Source organism: Ictidomys tridecemlineatus, chromosome 7, assembly GCF_052094955.1.
Source record: "Ictidomys tridecemlineatus isolate mIctTri1 chromosome 7, mIctTri1.hap1, whole genome shotgun sequence".
Lineage (NCBI taxonomy): Eukaryota > Metazoa > Chordata > Mammalia > Rodentia > Sciuridae > Ictidomys > Ictidomys tridecemlineatus.
Window position 1 is genome coordinate 98,358,363 of NC_135483.1, and position 21,687 is coordinate 98,380,049.

At 42.8% G+C, this 21,687-nt stretch overlaps 1 protein-coding gene across 2 annotated transcripts in view; it reads left to right on the forward strand.

Annotated features, from left to right (window-relative positions):
- The window catches only part of Ralb (RAS like proto-oncogene B), a 41,039-nt gene extending 20,186 nt beyond the window's left edge, over positions 1 to 20,853 (forward strand). For both annotated transcript variants that reach the window (XM_013355756.4, XM_078017256.1), the window contains 4 exons: positions 1,572 to 1,745; positions 13,047 to 13,255; positions 17,453 to 17,630; positions 20,094 to 20,853. In XM_013355756.4, the coding sequence (XP_013211210.1) occupies positions 1,632 to 1,745; positions 13,047 to 13,255; positions 17,453 to 17,630; positions 20,094 to 20,213 (621 nt within the window). In that variant the 5' untranslated portion in view covers positions 1,572 to 1,631 and the 3' untranslated portion in view covers positions 20,214 to 20,853. The remainder of the gene's footprint in view (positions 1 to 1,571; positions 1,746 to 13,046; positions 13,256 to 17,452; positions 17,631 to 20,093) is intronic.
- Positions 20,854 to 21,687: the final 834 nt, after the last annotated feature.

Below are 21,687 nucleotides of genomic sequence, written 5' to 3' on the forward strand. Positions count from 1 at the left end.
GCTTTTCCACTGAGCTCAGCTGCGCGTTTCAGAGCAGTTCTCAGCCTTCGCTGCCCACGAGAGTCACCTGGGAATCTTTAGAAGTCCCGAGTTTCAGGCTGCATCAAAATCTCTGACACCAGGATGTTGGTATAGCTCTCAGCTCTTGAAGCCAGGGATGGAAACAACTGATTTAAAATGATGTTCTGTTTTTCCCAGTGATTTGTGTGTTGTGTGTATTTGTTTTTTTCTAGTGGGAGTGTTTTCAACTCAACAAGAAGAGAAATAGGAGCCCATGATGTTGTAATTAAAAAAATACCCTGTTAGGGCTGGGGTTGTGGCTCAGTGGTGAAGCATTTGCCTAGCACATGTGAGGCACTGGGTTCCATCCCCAGCAACACACACACACACACACGCACACACACACAGAAAATCTAATTAAAACCACCCTGTTAAACAGGACAGCAGCCAACCATTATTACATCCCTACTATGTGCTAGATCTTGTGCTTAGATCTTTCACATGTTAGGTCCTGTAGTTCTCAGGACCATCCTGCAGGTTTAAATGCCCATTTATATGTATTTGCAGATAAGAAAACCATGTAACCAGGGGCTGGGGCTCAGTGGCAGAGCCCTTGCTTAGTACGTGTGAGGCACTGGTTCAATCCTCAGCACCACATTTAAAAATAAGTCAATAAATAAAGGCATGCTGTCTGTCTACAACTACAAAAAATTAAAAATTAAAAAAAAGAAAACCCTGTAACTTAGAGAAATTAAATAACTAGTCGTAGGTCACATAGCTCACAAATGGCAGAACCAGATTTGGGTCCATTTTGCTGAGATGTATGGAAATAGAACTCCACCCCCATATAAATTATTTAAAGATTAGCTCTTGGGTCAGAACAGGGTCTAGATATCTGTTGAATTTACTTATGGGGCATATTTCATCTCCCTTAATGCCAGGATTGGTATACTCATTTTCTTATTTTTGAGGAGGACAAACTGATTTAAATTAATTGTTATTTTTTTAAAAATGTAACTTCTTTTAGTTCATTACTTTAAACAAACCTGGAGTAAATAATTACATACTTCTTTTAACTGTGTCCTGTATCCTGAGAGGTATTTATATATTACTATAAAATAATATATCTACTTATTCCTCTTCAGCCACCTCCTTAATTCACATGGAGGGCTGTGAGTTTGTGTGTGGGGTGGGGGAGTGTGTGGCTACAGGGACAGGGACAAGGAGAGGAGTAAGGATAAAAAACTGGAGATCCAGGTCGCCACATGGTTCCCTGGCACACTGGGTGACTCGGGGAGTGGTGGGAATTGAGACTTGGAGCCTTTCGGTCATTCTGTCCCAGGGAAGCCCTGGGGGGTGTATGGACTTAGTGACGGCATCTTCTTCACCCTCCCCAGTGATATAGGCTCAGGCTGTGCTCCCGTGTCTTTTTTCTTGACTTGGTGTTACTCTGGCCCTGGCTCTGTGGGGATAAATGACTTCCAGGTGGTCACAGGGCTTTTATCTTTGTCCAATTCCCAAAGCATAGGCGTGTTGAACTGCGTCTAAGTCTTTGTCTTTGTCACCTGCAGCTCTCCGATTGGCTCTTCTGTCAGCGTGCTGTCACCTGTCACCTCCGTTAAGTCAGCAGGATGGCTGCGAACAAGAACAAGGGCCAGAGCTCCCTGGCCCTTCACAAGGTGATCATGGTTGGCAGTGGCGGGGTCGGCAAGTCAGCCCTGACGCTCCAGTTCATGTACGACGAGGTAAGACGCCAGCCACACTGCCTGTGTGGACTCCTTGGCCGGGACAATGTCCCAGCCATGTTTTGGTGCCCTTCCCCCATGTGCATAGGGTTCATGGGACAAATCTGTGTCAAGGTGGTTTGGGAATAGCCTCCTAGGGGACTTCCCAACATAAGGCCCGGGGTGCCGATTTTAGATGTAACTTCAGCTCTGGCAGGGATGTGAGGCGCCTCTGCTCACATTGTTTCCACTCTTGTTCTTTGATATTTCTTTGTGACAAGATCGAGGGAGCGGAGAGAGGCCTTTGTATAGGTGCCAGAGTTTGAATCTGGGGTTTTACCCACAGGCCCCTTGTTAGATCTCGGTCCCTATCCTGGGGTGTTAGCAGCAGGTGGCGGGACCTTTAGGAGCTGGGCCCTAGTGAGAGAGAGTCAGGTCACAGGGAGGTGTGCCCTTAAAGGGGATGTTGGGACCTGGTCCCATTTAGTTTCTCTCTTTAGCTTCTCAGTTGCCAGAGATAAGCACCTTCCACCTGTGATCCCACTATGACACGCTGCCTCACCACAGGCCCCAAAGCAATAGGGCTGACTAACTGTGGACTGACACCATAAGCCAAAAATAAACCTTTCCTCTTTTAAACTGATTATCTAGGTATTTTGTCACAGTGCTAGAAACTGACTAATAGCAAGTATTTCTCAATACTTGCTAGTTAGTTAGCTTTGTGCCTAGTCAATTTGGGGAAAGAAGGAAAAGGGAGCTGAGTTGTCATAAGAACCTAATTTTTTCCTAAGTGATGGACATCAAGTTCTTGATTCTCTATGCAGCAAGATAAGGCTTGTGCCATTCTTACCCAACACTTGTATTACTTACTTTATGTGATTAATGTGAGTGGTGTTGAGTCCAATATGATAGCACAGTCTTGATTTCTGTGGCTACCAGAGTTTCTGCTGGATGGCCATTAGCTGGACCTTCTGGTAGAGGGCATGTTCAGAGCAAAGCCCACACCTTAGCATGACATTCACACAAGTGTACGCTCTATGAAATTTGCCAAAGAGAGAAAACTAGGGCACAGTTGGAGAAGATCACTGTCTTTCTACTAGACTTTCCTCTGTCCCACTTCCTCTTGTGTTAGGTGCTGTTGAAGTGGCTGTGGACATTTCTGATTCTAGCTGAGGGAAGTTCAGTTAGGGATAGGGGTTAGTTGGGAAATACCGGTTGTGTGTGTGTATGTGTGTATTTGCGTGCACAGAGTCACTTTAGTGCATGGGGTGGGAACATTCCTGCCACCCACTGTGTGACTCACTAGCATTGTGATGTGTGTTGCAGGGCCAGGTGGGTCGCAGCAAGAACACGTCCTGTGGGACCTGGCATTGCGAGTGTGGGGGTGGTGGAGGAGAAACAAGGGGCAAAATATGTGGAGCTAGCAATTGGTCTGGAAATTTCTTCCAAATCTTACACTGAAACTTCATACGTATTTCGTAAATGTGTCAGTATATTTGTCCCTTTGTATCTGTGAAGGATTGGTTCCAAGACCCTCCAAAGATTCCAAAATTCATAGTCCCTTTATAAAATGGAATGGTATTTGTACATAATCTGCATACACTGTAAGTGCTCTCTAGGTTCCTTAGAATACCTAACACAATGAAAGCACTATGTAGATAGTTGATATTATAGAGGGAATAATGACAAGAAAAATAAGTGTACATGTCTGTGTAAACATTTTTTTCTGAATATTTTTCATCTGTGATTGGTTGAATCCACAATTGGGAAACTCATGGATATGGAGGGCAGACTATAGAACTAAAATTTCCATTACGAGTAATGTCATGTGTTTGTGAAGCTGAAAGAATCTTTTCTAAACTGTCAGTACAAGAGAAATTTCCATCAGCATGGCTACATTATTTGTTATTCTTTATAGAAAAATATTTCAAAGTTGTTGGCATATGACAAGAAAGAGTATATGGCAAATTTTTAAAAAGGTATTCTAGAGATGTCAGGCAGTTAATGAATAACAATATTAAACTATTTTCATGGGTTTTGTGATGTCAATATTTGTCCTACTTTTCTCTTGCCATGTAATCATAGACACAAATTTAGCAAATGTAGGTTGAAAACATACATTTCTTGTCGCAATTTCCATGGGTCAAGAGTTGAAGTGTGGCTTAGGTGGAGCCTCTTCTCAGGGTCTCCTAAAGCTCCAGTCAAGATGTTGGCTAGGGCTGTCATCTTGTCTGAGGCTCAGTTTTCTTCCATGTTCCCTGATTATTAGTGGAGTTTAGTTCTTTGTGGATGAAAGACATTGGCTCTCAGCTTCTACAGGTTGCTCCCAGTCCCCTGTCACACTGGGTAGACAGTTCATTCTATGTCAGCTGTCTTCTTCAAGACCAGCAGGGGACTTTGTAGGCTCAGCTAAGACAGAGTCTTGTATAGTTGTTGCTTGGTATCTATAAGGGATTGGTTCTGTGATTCCTACTGATACTAAAATCCACAGATGCTCAAGTTCCTTTTATAAAATGATGTAGCATGTTTTAGCCGGCGTTTTTGCTACTGTGGCTAAAAGGACCCAATCAGAACAACTATAGAGGAGGAAAAGTTTATTTGAGGGCTCATGGTTTCATGACAGGCAGGCTCCATTCCTTGGGGCTCGAGGTGAGGCAGGCCATCATGGCAGAGTGTGGCAGAGGGAACCAGCTCACACGATGATTAGGAAACAGAGTTTTCCACCCTCCAGATACAAATAGCCCCAAAGCCACACTCCAGTTCCCACCTCCTCCAACCACACACTATTATTTCACTTACCACTCAATTCCTATCAGGAGATTAATTCACGGATTGGGTTCAGACTCTCACAACCTGATCATTTCTCCTCTGAACCTTCTTGCATTGTCTCACATGAGCTTTTGGGGGACCCCTCACATCCAAACCAGAACATAGTGTTTGCATTTAATCTACACACATCCTCCCACATACTTTAAATTATCTCTAGATTATTTATAATACCTAATACAACATAAATGCAATGCAAATAGTTGTTGCACTGTATATTGTTAAGGGAATAATGATAAGGAGCAAAGTGTATCCATGTCCAGTACAGATGAAACCATTGTAGGCCTAACTACATTTTGATCTGTGATTGATTGAATCTGGATAGAGAACCCGTGCATATGTGGGGTAGGCTGTATAAGGAAAGGGCCTCTTGGGCCTAATCCCATCATGGTTACCATATTCTGTGGCTAGAAGCAATTCCAAGGTCTGTCTGCATTCTAGGGGAGTGCATTATCCACGGGTATGGCTCATTGGGGGTTGCCTGAAAGTGTATGTGCCTAGTGTATGTATATCTTTAAATTTTTATAATGAATTATTATTGCTTTTTTCATGGAGATAAATACTCATTTTGCACCTAATATTACTTGTGAATCCTTTTTTAAAGGAGTGTCCCTCAAATCAGTAAGCATCAGGCTACAACCTGTTTCTCCTTTTGGGTCACACCACCTGTATCTTACAGTGGGACATTTTTGTGGTCAATGCCTACTTCTTTTTATCTTAAACTAGGTGCTGAAGTGGGTAAATCTGGCAGACTCTGCTAAATATACTTCAAACATTTTTGCTTAGAAGGAGAGAAGTTGAGAACTCTGCCATGGAAATTTTTCTTGTTTGTTTTTGTTGATAACTTGTAAATTGCTTTTTAAAACTTACATATTCTTCTTTTGTAAGAAGGGGAAAGAGTGAGGAAGGAGTTAGGATGAGGGAGAAAGGTTAGAAATGCAGTTGTTAACAGAGGTGGGGAAGGGGCTTTTTTCTGTCAGAGGATATTCAGCAATGCCTGGAGCCAGTTTTAGTTGTCACTACCAGAGGGAGAGTACTACTGGAAGGTAGGGGCCTCTTGCCTCAGCCTCCCAAGCCACTGGGATTACAGGGTGCACCATCGTACCCTCTGATAATTCTTTGTTGTGGGGCTGTCCTATGCATGGTAGCATGATCAGCAGCATTGGGAGTTCAAAACCAGCCTTAGCAAAAGCAAGGCACTAAGCAACTCAGTGAGACCCTGTCTCTAAATAAGATAACAAATAAACAGGGCTGGGGATGTGGCTCAGTGGTCGAGTGCCCCTGAGTTCAATCCCCAGGACAAAAAAAAAAAAAAAAAAAAAAAAAATTAACCATTATAAAATATCAGTGCTGCTGTTGAGAAACCTTTCTGGGACTGTCTTTATCCATTTTCTGTTGCTCTAACAATAGCTGTGACTGGGAAACTTGTAAAGAAAAGAGGTTTATTTTGGCTATGGGTCTGGGAATCCAAGAGCATGGTCCTGCATCTCCTTGGCTTTTGGTGTGGGCCATGTGCTGCTGCATGCATGGTGGAAAGCAGATGGGCAAGCAGGAATATGTAAAGAGACAAGGGTACAAAGTAGCCAGGTGTTGTATGACAACCCACTCATGGTAACTAACCCACTCTTGTAGGAACCACTTTGTTTCCTTTGTGAGGGTAGATCCCTCAGGGTCTAATTGCCTTGTAAAAGTCCTGTCAGCTTGCAATACCATTACATTGGCAACCAGATTTCAGCATGAGTGTTGGTGTGGACAAACCACATCCAAATCATAACAGAGCTGTGGCTGGTCAGAGAATGGAGACTCCTACAGTGCAGGTGATTGAGAGGCCTCAGGATGCCAAATCCAAGGGCAAGTTCAGATACAGAGTTCTAGTCTTCTGTGAGACTAGGACCTATTTTACAGCTCAATACTGCTGCTGACACCATAGGAGACTAAGAAAGCCCGGTCTGGGAGTGTGTGTGTGTGTGTGTGTGTGTGTGTGTGTAGAGGGGAGGGGAAAGATGCAGAAGAACAAGAGGTTTTTTTTTTTTCTGTCCTTCATAAAGACAAGAGAAACTATGCTTTGCCTGAGTCTGTTTTTCTTGTGGGCTAACATTATTTGAAGACCAGAAGGTAGTGGTTATTGAAGAAATGGCAAAAAAAAAAAAAAAAAATAAGGACAGGGAAAAAATAGAAGTGATGTGTATCTGGGGGAGTCTTTGATTGATTTTCTAATGCTGTTGTGTAGTACACTTGAAATGTGGCTAGTGATGACTGTATTAGCAAGCTAGTTCTGGGATCATAATTTGCTTAGTAACTCAGTAATTATAATTTGCTTACTAAAATTTCTTATTTTTCTTCTTTAATGTAACAGAGACTAGGGAAAAGAGGATGTTGATGGGAGTTAGGATTCAGAATACTTGTGGCTATTATGCACTTGAAATGTGGCTATAGGCTACAATATTGGGCAGGATAGTTCTAGAGTCATAATTTTGGAGCTTGAGGAGACCCTATCAGTGATTATTAACCATAGCTTGAAGTACACTCTCCTTTTAAAAAAAAAAAAAAAAGTCTTCTGAATAATCTGGAGTTGAGAACTAGGCCTCCATTTCCAGTATGCTGTCTGACGTGTGGCCAGTTGTGATAACTCCTACCTGAGAGATCACGAAGCCAGCTAGATTTCACAGAGACGGACACCGAGGCTTATGCTCAGGGACCAGCTAACTAACACCATGAAATTTTTTGTGAAACTTGGACTATGGAAGGAACCAGTCTATTCCTTTCTAGAGTCTCACTTTGACAGTAATTAAAGGGAGCTGCCAGTGGGGCTGATCGGAGATTGTGACTTTTTTAAGCCCTGGCCTAACACATTTGAAGATTGTGTTAGTAAGTTTCTGTCACTGTGACAGGTACCTGAGATGATAACTTGATAAAGAGAAAACGTTTATTGAGGCTCAGGTTTTCATCCCTGGGATCAGTTGGCTCTGCTGTTGTTGGCTTGTGACAAAGCACCCATCCTGGCAGGAGTGCCTGGTGGAGAAAGCCACCCACTTCATGGCTGGGGTATGAGAGAGAGGGAGAGGGAGAGGGAGGGAGGGAGGGAGGGAGACACAGAGAGAGAGAGAGAAGTCCCTTCAGAGGTACTCTTCCCCCCAACCTGCAGGCGACCACTGGGCGCCACCTCTTAAAGGTCTACTGCCTCCCACGTGGCTCCTAGGACTGGGGACAGAGCCTTCAACACATGGGCCTTGGGGGATATTCCAGGTCCAAACCATAGCAAAGATGTTTAGCTTTTTCCATGAAAGTGAGGTTGGGGTGAGGATGCTTTGGCAGCAGCCACTTCAGACTCAGTCTCCCCAAAGTCCCCCTAGACGTGGCTCAATAAGAAGGGGTGTGGGGGCTGGGATTGTGGCTCGGGTGGAGCACTTGTGAGGCCCTGGGTTTCATAAATAAAGGCACTGTGTCCATCTATAACTAAAAACAATTAAAAAATAACTATGAAAAGTTAAGGGGGTGCGGGGAGAAGGGGTGTGTGTGAATGTGCCTTGGACCTGTGCGTCTTGGGCATCTGAAACTGAACCACATGAAGCTCTGCAGGCCAGTAGAGGACGAGTATGGTTCATATTAACAGAGACTTTGGTGATTTTCTGATTCTACCTGAAAAATGTAAACATCAGGGTTGCGGTAGAATGTTCTAATAATACCAGGCTTTACTCAGTGCAGAGCTATGCGGGTATGTCTGAAATTCAGACTTCTGGTGTCAAAGGATCAGTGAAACTGTGGTGGCTTTCTTCTTAGAAGCTCAGAAATGCCCAGTAGAGATGTTTATGGTGGTATGCAGAGATTCTGAGTGATGGAGGAGTGATGGTTTTGTCTTTTTGGGATCATGTATTTGTCTCTTTGGAAAGTTAAAAGGACAGATACTGTAGCAAAGCATAGGCAAATTTTCACATTATAATTACTAGTATGAAGTTAAGAGAACCCAGGATTAAAATATTTTAGGATTTTTTTTTTTTCTGTACTGGGGATTGAACCCAGGGTCTTGCACATGCTAGGCAAGCACTCTACCATTGAGCTATATCCCTAGCCTACTATTTTAGGATTTTTATTTTTAGATTTAAAATAATTTGAACTGGCAGTCATTAATTAATAATATAAGGTATTTTTAGGAGTGTTCTTTGAAGGAACCTTAAATTCTGTTGATATTTGCAATTCAGTTTTTAGATTATAAATTTTTCTTACAACTTTGAGTATAATTCACATAGCATGAAAAGCAGTCTGTTAAAGTGTATAATTCACTTCTTTTGTATGTATATGCAGATGTGTAACATTCACCATTGTCTAAGTTTCATCACTCAAGAAAAAAGCCCTGTGTATTAGCAGTCACACCCATTACTACTTCCTCCTCTCCTGCCCCTGGCCTCTCGAAACCACTTTCTGTTTGTGTGGATTTACCTAAATGGAGTCACACAATATCGCCTTCATGATTTTCTCCTAGCATCATGTTTTGCAAGTTCATCCCTGTTGTAGCATGTAACAGTACTTATTCCTTTTTTTAAAAAAAAATTGTGATAAGATTCACATAAAACTTCCTCTTTTAGCTGGGCACAGTGGTGCACGCATATAATCCCAGTGGATGGGGAGGCTGAGACAGGAGGGTTGAGGTTCAAAGCCAGCCTCAGCACACCAAGATGCTAAGCAACTCAGTGAGACCCTGTCTCTAAATAAAATACAAAAAAGGGCTGGGGATATTATTCAGTGGTTGAGTCCCCCTGCAATCCCCAGAACCCTCCCCACTACCCCACAGGAAAAAAAACACAAAACTTCCTCTTTTAAAGTATAGAATTTAGTGATATCTAGAATATTCACAGAGTTGTACAACCATCACCAGTATCTCATTCCAGAACATTTTCCTCACCCCACATCCACTAGGAGTCATTTCCTATTCCTTATCCCTCTAGCCCGGGTACCTGCTTACTATCTACTGTCTAATCTACTTTCTATCTCCAAAGATCTGTCTGTTCTACATAGTTCACATAAATAGGCTCATACAATATGCGGTCTTCTGTGTTGGCCTTTTTTGACTTAGTAGAATTCGACAAGGTTCATCCAAGTTGTAGCATGAATTGAAACTTCATTACTTTTTTTTTTTTTTTTTTTTGGTATTGGGGATTGAACTCAGGGGCACTCAACCACTGAGCCACATCCTCAGCCCTTTTTTGTATTTTATTTAGAGACAGGGTCTCACTAAGTTGCTGAGGCTGGCTTTGAATTTTCAATCCTCCTGCCTCAGCCTCCCAAGTTATTGGGATCACTGGTACTAGTCTACTTCATTTCCTTTATGACTGAATAATATTTCATTGTTTGGATAGGCCACATTTTGTTTTTCCAACAATTGAGGGACATTTGGTTGTTACTGCTTTTTGACTCGTATGAGTGAGTTGCTATGGACATGGGTGTTCAAGATGAAAACATCTTAAATTCCTTTGAGTGTATACCTGGGCAAGTAATTGCAGAGGCATGTGATTACTCTATTATAATTGTTTGATGAACTGCCAATCTGTTTTCCATAGTACCTACACCATTTTCCACTCTTACCAGCAATATTTGAGGGTTCCAGTTTTTCCATATTCTTGACAATTGTTATTGTCCCCCACCCTTCTTTTTTTTTTTTTTTTTTTGGTACTGGGATACTTTACCAATGAGCTATAGCCCCAAACCTTTGTATTTTTTGAGATAGTCTTGCCAAGTTGCTTAGGGTCTCACTGAGTTATTGAGATTGGCCTGAAACTTGCGATCTTCCTGCCTCAGCCTCCCAAGTAGCTAGGATTTCAAGCATGTGCCACCATGCCCAGCTTGTTGTCTGTCTGCGTATTACAGCCATCCTGTGGTTTGAAGTGGTGTCTCATTGTGGTTTGACTTATGTTTCCCTGATGGTGAGTGATGCTGAGCATCTTTTCATGTGCTTATTGCTCTTTGTTTATCTTCTTTGGAAAATTGTGTATTTAGATTCTTTGCGCTCTCTTCCCCTTTTTTTGGTCCTGAAGATTGAGCCCAGGGCCTCTACCATTGTGTTCTACCATTGAACTACATCATCATATTGCCTGTTTTTTTTTTTCAGACTTTTTTTTAATTGTAGGATACCTTTATTTATTCATATGTGGTGCTGAGGATCAAACCCAGTGCCTCACATGTGCCAGGCGAGTGCTCTACCACTGAGCCACAGCCACAACCCCCCCTTTTCCTGTTTTTAATTTGGTTATCTCTCTTTTTATGATTGAATTTCCAGAGTTCTTTATGTATTCTAGAAATAATCCCCTTAATAGACATGTGATTTACAAGTATCTCTCTTTCTCTGGGTTGTCTCTCACCATCTTGACAGTGTCCTTTGAAGTCTGAAAAATTTTAATTTCAGTGAAGTTCAGTTTACCTGTCTTTTTTTTTTTTTTTTTTTTTTTGTTACTTGCTCGTTTGGTATCATATTGAAGAATACAATGCCAGATACTAGGTCATGAAGATTACACCTGTGTTTTCTTCTAAGAGTTTATAATTTTAATTTTTTGATCTATTTTAATTTTGGTATGTGGTATGAAGTAGGGGATCCAGCTGTACCAGCACCATTTAATTTTTAAAAATACATTGTCCTTAATTTATTTCTTGATTTTTAGAATCATTAAGATTACTTATTTTACATACACCAATATAAAGAAAATAGCTTTGGAATAATATCATTATTACTAAACAATACAACTACTGAGAGGAAGTTTCATATTTCTTTGACTTTTTTGTCCTTAGTTTTTTAAAAATATATATTTTAGATATTGATGGACCTTTATTTTATTCATTTATTTTTAAGAGGTGCTGAGAATCTAACCTAGTGCCTCACACATAGAAGGCAAGCGCTCTACCACTGAGCCTCAGCCCGGGCCCTCCTTAGGTTTTTTTTTTTTTAAATGGGATGCATTTTTTCACAATACTCTTCTAAAGTCTCATAAATTAATTAAGTTCTTTTTCTGTGTGTCTTCACTGCAAATGAATATTCAGGTAGGCTCATTTGCTTAGGTTTTTCTGTTTAACAGCTTTCAATTCTGTAGGTCCTTTCAAGGTGCCTTTTTGGCAAATGCCTACATACGTCAAGTTGCTCTCCCTGTTTCCTTGGAGCTCTGGTACCTGGCCGCACAGTATCTCATGTGAAATCCTGTCACTGGGCATTTGGGAAGTTTTTAATCTTCTGCAGTTACACTCAGTGCCACAGTGAATTACTTGGTATATTCTTGTGCAGGCTTTCTGGAGCTTAGATTCCTAGAAGCAGGATAGCTACGACGGGGTAAGGAATTTTTCTTATTTTATCAGCTGTTGACAAATTTTTCCCCAGGGGAATTGTCCTGTTTTCCATTTCTGCTCGCAATGTACGAGAGTGCCTTTCCCCTAAAGTATGTTGTCAGACTTTTGGAATTTTGCCAACTGGTTGGTGAAAAATGATGTCTCAATGTAGTTTTGATTTTCACTTTTTTAAAAACTAGTGAGGATGAACATCTTTTTATGTGTTTAGCACGGGGTATCTATTTTTTAGTGAATTGTTTCTGTCCATTGCCCACTTTTTCCTACTGTCAATATTCTTCCTCTGTTTCTGGGAGCTCTTTATATATTAAAGACATTAGCTCTTGTACTATGGATTCAAATAATTTTTCCCTGTATGTCATTTGCCTATGTTTATGGTATGTTGTGCTAGCTCTGCTACAACTTTTTTTAACAATTTTTTTCTTTTATTTTTAAAATTTTTTTAGTTGTAGATGGACACAATACCTTTATTTATTTAATATTTATTTTTATATGGTGCTGAGGATTGAACCAGTGCCTCACATGTGCTAGGCCAATGTTCTTCCATTGAGCCACAACTCCAGCCCTACTTTTTCATGTAGTCTAATTTATCAATTTTTTCCAACATCACTTCTGGATTTTGAATCTTAGTTAAGAAGGTCTTCTCTACTTCAAGGTGGTAAAAGGATTTCACCCATTTTTTTTCTTCTAGTACTTGAGTGGTTTTCTTGTTAACATTTGATCTCTGACCCATTTGGAGCTTTATCGTATTGTAAACCTCTTGCCAAATTACTTTTCAGGTGATTTTTAAATTTCTGTTAATTAGAATAAGAACTCCCATTTCTCACATTTCCTAGTGATCTATCGTAATTTTATGCTGTACTGATAATAATAGTGCCGAGTGTTCTGCTTTGTGTTTGGTTTTCTCATCTGTAAGATGGGAACATCTGCCCCTGTTGTTTCCAGTCACAATAAAAAATAGTTGAACATAGCTAAAAAGAAGTGAGGTTTTATATAATGCTATATAACGTTATTTTATTTTATGCTACCTTTTATGTGGTGTGATAATTACAGGCACCCACTGAGTACTTAAGTGATTATAAGCAAAGTATTTAGATATCAAATTTTACTTGGGGGCAGCTTTTCTTCTCCTTAACGTCTTGCTAATTGCTGACAATGCTGTGTGTCTCCCAGTTTGTGGAAGACTACGAGCCCACCAAGGCTGACAGCTACAGGAAGAAGGTGGTCCTGGATGGGGAGGAGGTGCAGATCGACATCCTGGACACTGCCGGGCAGGAGGACTACGCAGCCATCCGTGACAACTACTTCCGCAGCGGGGAAGGGTTTCTGCTGGTGTTCTCCATCACCGAGCGCGAGGCCTTCACGGCCACGGCCGAGTTCAGGTGGGTTTGAGATGAAACAGCCCTTCCCCTCTCGCGCCTCACACTTAGAAGGAGCCTGGGGCTTGGCCGAGGAGGAGCAGGCGAAGCTTGTTACTAGGGAGCACTCTGCCCAAAGAGTTTTCTAGGACTTTCTGAATCTCCACGCACTAGAGGCCACCATTGTCATCTCTCTAGGTTTTCCTGTTCTAGATTTCTGCAAGTGAAGTATCTGAAGGATCTTGTCTCTGACCGAGGATGAAGCTACTCCATATCCTCAAGAATGTATCTTTGTTCATATAAATCCTGAGACAGTGATAAAAGTTAGCTGTCTTTGATTTTTAAAATAATTTTACTTATAAATGACAATTTTGATCTATTTTGATGTTTATGAGACATGGGGAGACAATGAATAGTGTGAGTCAGAGTGACCATTTGTTGCCACTTCGAGGGAAGGACCCGGCTGGCACCAGACTGTGATTAGACCTGGTCTGAATGAATCTTCCATGCCACTTACCAGCTTTTGATCATGGGCAAATTTACTGAGCATCCAGAAATTATTTCTTTCTCTAAAAATGCAGGTGTTAGTGGAGAAATGAAATGAAACTGTGCATAAGACTGAATTCCATTCTGGTAGGAACTGCAAAATCTGTCATGTCCCAGGCCCCCTCACAATGCATTCATATGACATGTGGCATATATGGTGGGATATTTACAAAAAAAAAAAAGAGGAAACATTTATTTTGATGGTTTATTTCATGGTTTCAGAGGTTTCAGTCCATGGTTGCTTGGCTCTGTTGCTTTTGGGCTTCTGTAAGGCAGTACATTGTGGTGGAAATTCATGGCAAAGGGAAGCTGTTTGTCTCATCCCAGCCAGGAAGCAAAGAGAGAGAGAAGGGACTGTGGTCCCAGAATGCTCCCAGTGACCTAATTTTTTCCCATGAGGCTCCTCCTCCTAAGATTCCACCACCTCCTGATGGCCCAGGCTTGGGGGACAGCCTTTTAGCATGTGGGCCTTGGGGGACAGCGAAGATGCAAACCATAATAGTATCCAGATGGTATTTGAAGAACCATAACCACAGTCTAATAGGAAAGAAGTAAAGAGATAAGAAAATAAAACCCAAGTAATTCTTTCTTTAACAAGTTCTGATTAGAAAGTAAGATAATCAACCAAAGGTGAAATGAGGCCACTAAACATCAGCCTGAGATTTGAAAGAAAGCATCAGTGAGCCAGGAGGCCTGGAGGGGTAATCTCAGGTGGTCCAACAGAGAGAGTGGAAGGAATGAGGTAGGACTTCGATTGTACAGAGTTGGATGTCCCAGGGCTCTGAAACTCTGTGTGTGTGTGTAGTAGTAACTGGCTAGAAGACGGGGACTCGCTCTGAGAAGTCTTATGAATTCTTAGACTTGTCAGACATACTTGAAGGTTTCGATATTGGATCACAGCCCATGCGTTCATAATTGTGTTTGCCTCTACGTAGGCCTGTTTCCGTGCTCTCTTGAGGATGAAACAAGACAGACGTACACACTGTCTTATTTTCTTCCCTGTGCTGAGCCTTTGATTTCCATTGCTCCATAGCTCACCAAGAAGGGACGTGCTGAATGGTAGCAGCGTCATCTCCACAGGACAGTTTCCCTTTGTCTTGTTCCCTTTGGGTCACCACATGCAGGGAACATTCATGTGTCCTCACAGACTTACAGCAAGCCTTGCTTCACTGTGGAGGGGGCTTTGGTGATTATGTGGGAAGAGGGGTTCTTAGAAGAAAAAAGGATAGATGAATCCCTGAAACAAAAAAGAAAGGGAAGGTGGTTCTCCTGACTTGAGCTCTGGACGTTGAGATACACTCCTCGGAGCTCTCTGGGTTTCTCATGCCTTCTGGAAACAGAGGAAGGGAGGTAAATCTTCCGAGCCCTGGTGCTAACTTCAGTCACTGAGGTCTGTTAGCAGTTTTAAACCATAGCATCTCTGTATTCATCTTCTAAATGGAAAGGCCCCAGCATAAAATGAAACATTCTTCCCTGAAACTTCCTGGACAGTATCTTACAGCTGAGAGAGAGAGTGGGTCAAAAGATTTCAGAACTTGATGCTCCCATTCCTGGAGCAGTAGGTTGATTAATCGGGTGTTTATGCCCCTGCAGAACCAATAAGCCAGGAGCGTATCAGTTTTTTACTCTTATAGTTTATATCTGTTGCAACTTCTAAGTGTATTATGTTCTTTTTAAATTTTTTTTGTGTGGGGGGCAGGTAACCAGGGATTGAACCCAGGGGCGCTCCACCACTGAGCCACATCCCCAGCCCTTTTTATATTTTATTTAGAGACAGGGTTTCCCTGAGTTGCTGAGAGCCTCACTAAGTTGCTGAGGCTGGCTTTGAGCTCACAGTCCTCCTGCCTCAGACCCTTGAGCCACTGGGATTACAGGTATGCATCACTCACAGTGCATCAACGTCCTTGACTACTGTTCAAATGCAGGTTATAACAAAGTGGCTTAGAGGTAATTTTCAACATCAACTTTTCCTTCTTTTCATATATCTTAAAATATTTGATATCTGGCACTTAAACTGCCTATATGGAAACTTTCAGGAATATTTTTAGTATTGTAAAATGTTGCTCTGTCATATAAATATCAATGCAGAACTCCACAAAATTGTTTCAGAGGGGATTCTTTTTGGAATGTGGTAGTAGAAGTGTCCCTACTGATGCTGGGAGTGTGGCTCTGTGGTAGAGCACTTCCCCCAGCATGCATGAGGCCTTGGGTTCCATCCCCAGCACCCAAAAAGTGTCCTATTGGAACAAAATAGTGGGAGTAGAATATTTAAGTTTTTAGAAATACTTGGTTTTGATTACTACTTTTAGGTAGGTGATTAATTTTAGTATAGGTAAAATTGAATGCGCTATATATATATTTTTTTTAGAGAGGACATTTTGAAATACTTTTCCCTAAGCTTTAAAGTACTTTATTTTCGTTTTTTCACTACCGTGGAAAAATGATGCTCATTGGAATATGACTCCTGCCTAATGTAACTGTCTTCATTCTGTTGCCGGAACATTTGCTGTGTCTAAGTGGAAACTGGGTGGGGTGAACATACAGTTGGTTCTCCATGTCTGTAGGCTCCACATTCTTGGATCAAAAATGTTAGTTAGGGGGCCGGGATTGTGGCTCAGTGGTAGAGTGCTTGTCTGGCACATGTGAGGCCCTGGATTCGATTCTAAGCACCACATAAAAATAAATAAATAAAATAAAGGTATTATGTCCAACTATACCCAAAAAATGTTAAAAAAAAAAAAAAGTTAGGCCCATGATGGTTGTTCCTGTCCTGAACATGTGCAGGCTTTTTTCCCTTATTTCTCTTCCCTGAACACTAGAGTCTAATGTTCATTTTGCATAATATTTACACTGTATTAGGTTTTTAAATTAATCGAGACAGAATTTAAAGCATATGGGAGGATATGTGTCAGTTATATGCATATATATATTTGAGCCTCTGTGGAGTTGGGTATCCTCAGAGTGACCTGGAATGAATGCCCCTGGGGTACTGAGGGACAGCCATATGCACACACAGATCTAATTGAAACAGAAATTTCACAAGCCAGTACTTATTATTTAAGATTCCCTTGGATGTTTCTGTTCTGCTATCTCCTATAATCTGTTTCACTAAGAAGAAAATTTCTGGTTGTTACTCCCTAAATTGATTTCAAGATCCTCTCAGAGGCTGCTGCCTCCCATATGGAAAACACTAGACCTCATAGTTCTTACAGTCACAAGTCACGTACCCTTTCTGCCCCACCATGGGAATTATGGATTTTGTGAGATACTTCTTTTAGCTTGCTTTTATCCCACAGATTCACAGACTTTTCTCCTCCCTCCCCTTCCTTCCCCTCCCTTCCCTTTCCTTCCTTTGTGATTACAAGTATTCACAGGGGACCCTGTAGGAATGCACGATCCTGGCCTCCTATCCAGACATCTATTTCTAGGATTATTGGGCCCCTAAACCTGCACTGTTGTAAAGAGTGCCCTGGGGGCTTCTGATGCAGACCAACTGGGAACCAGACTTGGAAACACTCCCTGGCTGGTGGCTGCCCCCCCACCCCAGAGTGCTTGCTTGGCACATGCCCTAAATGGAGCAGTTCTTCTGTCTTAGGATGGCCTCTGTTGGGATGGTTGATGAACTCGGTTCTTACTGTGGTTTTCTTGGCTGCTGTACTTTTGTTGTAACAACAGGGAACAGATCCTCCGCGTTAAGGCTGAAGAAGATAAAATCCCATTGCTTGTCGTGGGAAACAAGTCTGACTTGGAGGAGCGGAGGCAAGTGCCCATTGAGGAGGCCAGGAGTAAAGCGGAGGAGTGGGGTGTGCAGTACGTGGAGACGTCAGCCAAAACACGGGCCAACGTGGACAAGGTAGGCCTGTGCCCTGGGTGTTTTCTTGGAAACAGGCTTTGGACTTGACCAAACAGATACCTCACTTAGTTTTGAGGCAACCATTTATGGAAGCTGGACAAGCACTCTGGTTTTCAGACATCCATGCCATGATAGTGAGAGGCACCAGGCAGGACTGACCCTGTATCCAAAGCAGCCCAAGGAGACCTTTCTCCTCGTCATGGGGATTCCCTAGAGGATGCTCATCATGGGCCGTCTCTGGAGGTCTGGTGAGATGATGTGTGGGTTGTGAAGACAGGGAGGATAGACTCCGCTTCCCTGTGCTCCCGCCCAACAGCCTGTGGCCTGGGGAACAGGGCTGGCGGTGTCAGGCTGCCGCTTAGTTGGCTTTGAAAGAAGCATGATGAGTCTTGCCTCTGCTCCTGTTGAGTTGCTGGTTAGGTCTGTTCTTTTCACCTTCTGTCCACACACAGAGCCGGGGTTCCTGCTGTAGATGGGTCTCTCAGTAGGATCTGCCCTCAGGATCCAGCTCTGGGTCCCTTTTCTCTCTTACCCCATCCCCAGTGTACTCTCACTTCTGCTTCCTGAGGCTCACAGAAGAGTCACCATGGCAAGGAGGAAAGCTGATGAAAAGCCACCTCCTGGAGATTTCTACTGTTAGCTTTTTTTTTTTTTTTCCTTTTAAGTTAAGGTGGTTGCTGCACAACGAAAATAAGCAAGCATGAAGCTGAGGCTGTCCCTGCTGCTTTGCCCTGTCCCTTGCTCTCCTTCATGATCCCTACTCCTGTGGCACCTGAGCGCTATGTCTGTTATGCAGCGAGCAGCAGCCGGCCCCCCACGCCCCTCCTTCGGGGGTCCCCTGGGTTTCTCACCTGATGGGGGGGAGATTTTAACCAGGCTTTCCTGGAGCTGGAGGTGATGTCAGAGGGACATTGGAATTTTGATGTCAACTCCAAGGGCCTATATTCGGAGCCCTAGGTGGCGTGTGCAACAAGGGTCTGCATTTGTCGGCTGCAATGAGAGGTGTATTCAGTTGTCGCCTGCTTTTCTTTATATTGTTATCTCAGTTCTTACACTGATTCTGATGCTACTCAAAATCTCCCTCAGATGATTTCCTGTCTGTGAGGAACACGCAGGAAGTGCACACCTGTGCTTCATTTAAAAAAAAAAAAATCAGGATCACTTCACAAAACTGCTGATGTGTGTTTTTTGGTGGGACAGGGAGCCGGGTGGGAGGTGGCTGTCGCACTGCTGTCATTTCCCCCCACAGCTGGACCAGCTTGACCTGCCAAACAGGAACCAGCAGACACTTGTGACTGGCAGCATTGTAGTCACTGGAAAACACTTTACACAGAGAAGGCTGTCGATAAGATCAGCAGCGAATGGCTTTATCATCATTTTAGCTGGATGTGCTCCACGCCCCTCCTCTTGCCTTTTGGTGTTTGGATAAAAAGAAAAACCTGTGACATTGTTCACTGTTGCTTTTATGGGCCGTGTGTTCCCTGAGAGGCTGTCAAAAACGGAAGCTTAGGTCAGCCTGATCCAGTTTGAGGTTCCCTTTTCTGTGCCTGGGGCTCGAGTAAATGTGCACATGGAGTCCCACACTCCAGAGAGTTAAGAAGAAGACATATCCATGAAAATAAGACAGGAGCCTGTGGTGTCATATACCTGTGCAAAAATAAAGCCCACATTCCCTGTCACACTCAGTCTGTGAGGTCTCTCAGGGGTCTCTGTGGGAGGCATACATTGGCCACTGGCTCTGCTTGGTCCTCTGGCACGATTGCTGGTTGCAGAGGACAGAATCCAAACTACTGTGACACATGATCATCCTCAGCCAACTAACATGTTGAAACATCTAGTGTCTCCAGTTCTTGATGAAGTTCCTCTCAGCTAAGGTCACAAGGCCCTGAGCGTTGAGTTGGGGTATACCTGGGGAAGAATAGGGCAAGACACTGCTGGGGACCGGCCGGGAAACTGTCGCACAGATGCTCTTCCGGCCTGCGTAGGTCCCCACAGGGGTGGAGAGACAAGCATACAGTGCAGCGCCAGCCTCGGGTGCTCGGGTCACCCTTCCTTTTCTGGTGATTGGAAATGCTAGAAAGTCTGATTCCCACTGTCGCCCTCAGGTTTATGAACTTCACAAATGTAACAGATCTGTTCTCTGCAAGAACGCTTTACCCTTCATTATACTTACTGTTAGAAAAGAGTTTATCCCTTGAGAGTAGCCATCAGGTTATGGTAGTGACAGTACGATTCTGTCCTGCGCTTGGCCAGTTGTGTGGCCGAGCAGAGATGTCTTTATGGGATTAGGATATATTTTTGAGGTCAGTTGTCCTTATTTCATCTAGACCCTTGTTTCTGAACACATGTGGCTTTTAAGCCGAAGTTTGGGGACCTGGAGGCTGTAGCAGTGAACTAGGTATCCTGCTCAGTTGTTTCATTAAAATCATTAAATGACTTTTCACCCTTTCTCCCCACTCCCAGGTGTTCTTTGACTTAATGAGAGAAATCAGAGCAAAGAAGATGTCAGAAAACAAAGACAAGAATGGCAAGAAAAGCAGCAAGAACAAGAAAAGTTTTAAAGAAAGATGCTGCCTGCTGTGAAGGCCAGGTGGTGGGGAGACCCCTGCTGCCAGAGACACAGGGCTGGGGCGCACGGGAGGCTGTAGCTGGCTTCTGGTGTACTTCCTGCTCTCCCAACCTTATTCACCTGTACTTCTTTAAATGGGGACAGATAGTCATGAATTGGTGGCTGGAAGAAGAAACAATCCCTTCTCCAGGCAAAGGAGTGGCTGCCTCGCCAGGACTGTGGAGTTCTGTCCTTCCCGAGTCCTGCCCCCCCTCCAGGGCTGAGCTAGGGTAGAGCTCTAGGTAGGAAACAGTCAAGTGTTCATTAAACAGAAAGAGTATTGTGACAGCATCTTATCCCCAACCCAGGTTTTTAACATTACCCTCTTTTGTTTTGAAATAAAATGTCTTATTTTATTAGGCTTCGGAAGGAGGGTGCTGAGGTAGATCCCCCAACCCTTATCACTGTAACAATAGTACTCAGAAAAGTCCATTGGGCTCTCATGACACCGAAATTCTAAGGTTTTTAAAGACAAGTTTCTAGGAGATACCCTGCGGATCTGAAGCATGGTTAGAAAAGTGAACTTGAATCGGGCTGGAGAGGTCAACATCATGTTTACAAATCCTCCTCACATATGAAAAATAAAAGTAGCAGGTTGTTTTCTTCATGTTTAAATTCTGTCCATTTATAGTCTACATTGTCTATTTTTCTCCTGCTCTGTCCCGATTATTGTGTGGGAGCTTCTCTTTTTTTGTAGTCTAGGTGAAGACTCAAGAGCAGTACTTCACGATGACACACCTTTCTGATGGGATTTCTTGGACGTCTTCTCCATTTGCAGGCCCCTGTTCTGCACTGTAATCACGTCCTCGTCGTCTTGATCACCTTCACTCTGCCTGCAAAGGTCGAGCAAGGCTTCTCTCTCTCTCTTGTCAGCGTCACACAAATTCTTCTGGAAAATGTGATGAGTTAAAATCATATTCTAAAATCACGAAGCCAGAGCCTTCGCTACCTCTCAGAGAATTGCTCTGTGATTCTAACTTGAGTTAGAACAAGTGGGGAGAGAAGAGAAGCCACTGCCCGGGTACCTCTGAGAAGTGACTGCTGTTTCTAACGTGATTCTTGTCTGAAATAGTCAGGTAGGTAGTTAGAAAAAGATTTCTATTGATGAGCTGTTGTTAATCTTTCTTACTGTATCAGTATTCTAAATTCAGCAATCAGAAGAACTCTCACCAGGAGAGGAGGACTGTGGTAAAAGCCTGGTATTTTGTGGGTTTCCCCCCATTTTTCAGAAGTGAACATTTCATGTTTTGGTGCCAAAAGTGAATTGGAGTGGGGAGAGTGAGAGCCTTTGAAATTTATATTATTACAGAGATTCTGGAAATTATGATCTGACCCCTGCAAATCGGTCTTGTATTACCTCCCAAAGAATCGTGGGCTTTTTTTGAATTAAAAAAAAAATAGCAAACAAACTTTTTCAAGATTTTGGTCTTTTGATTTTATTGTCCTGCC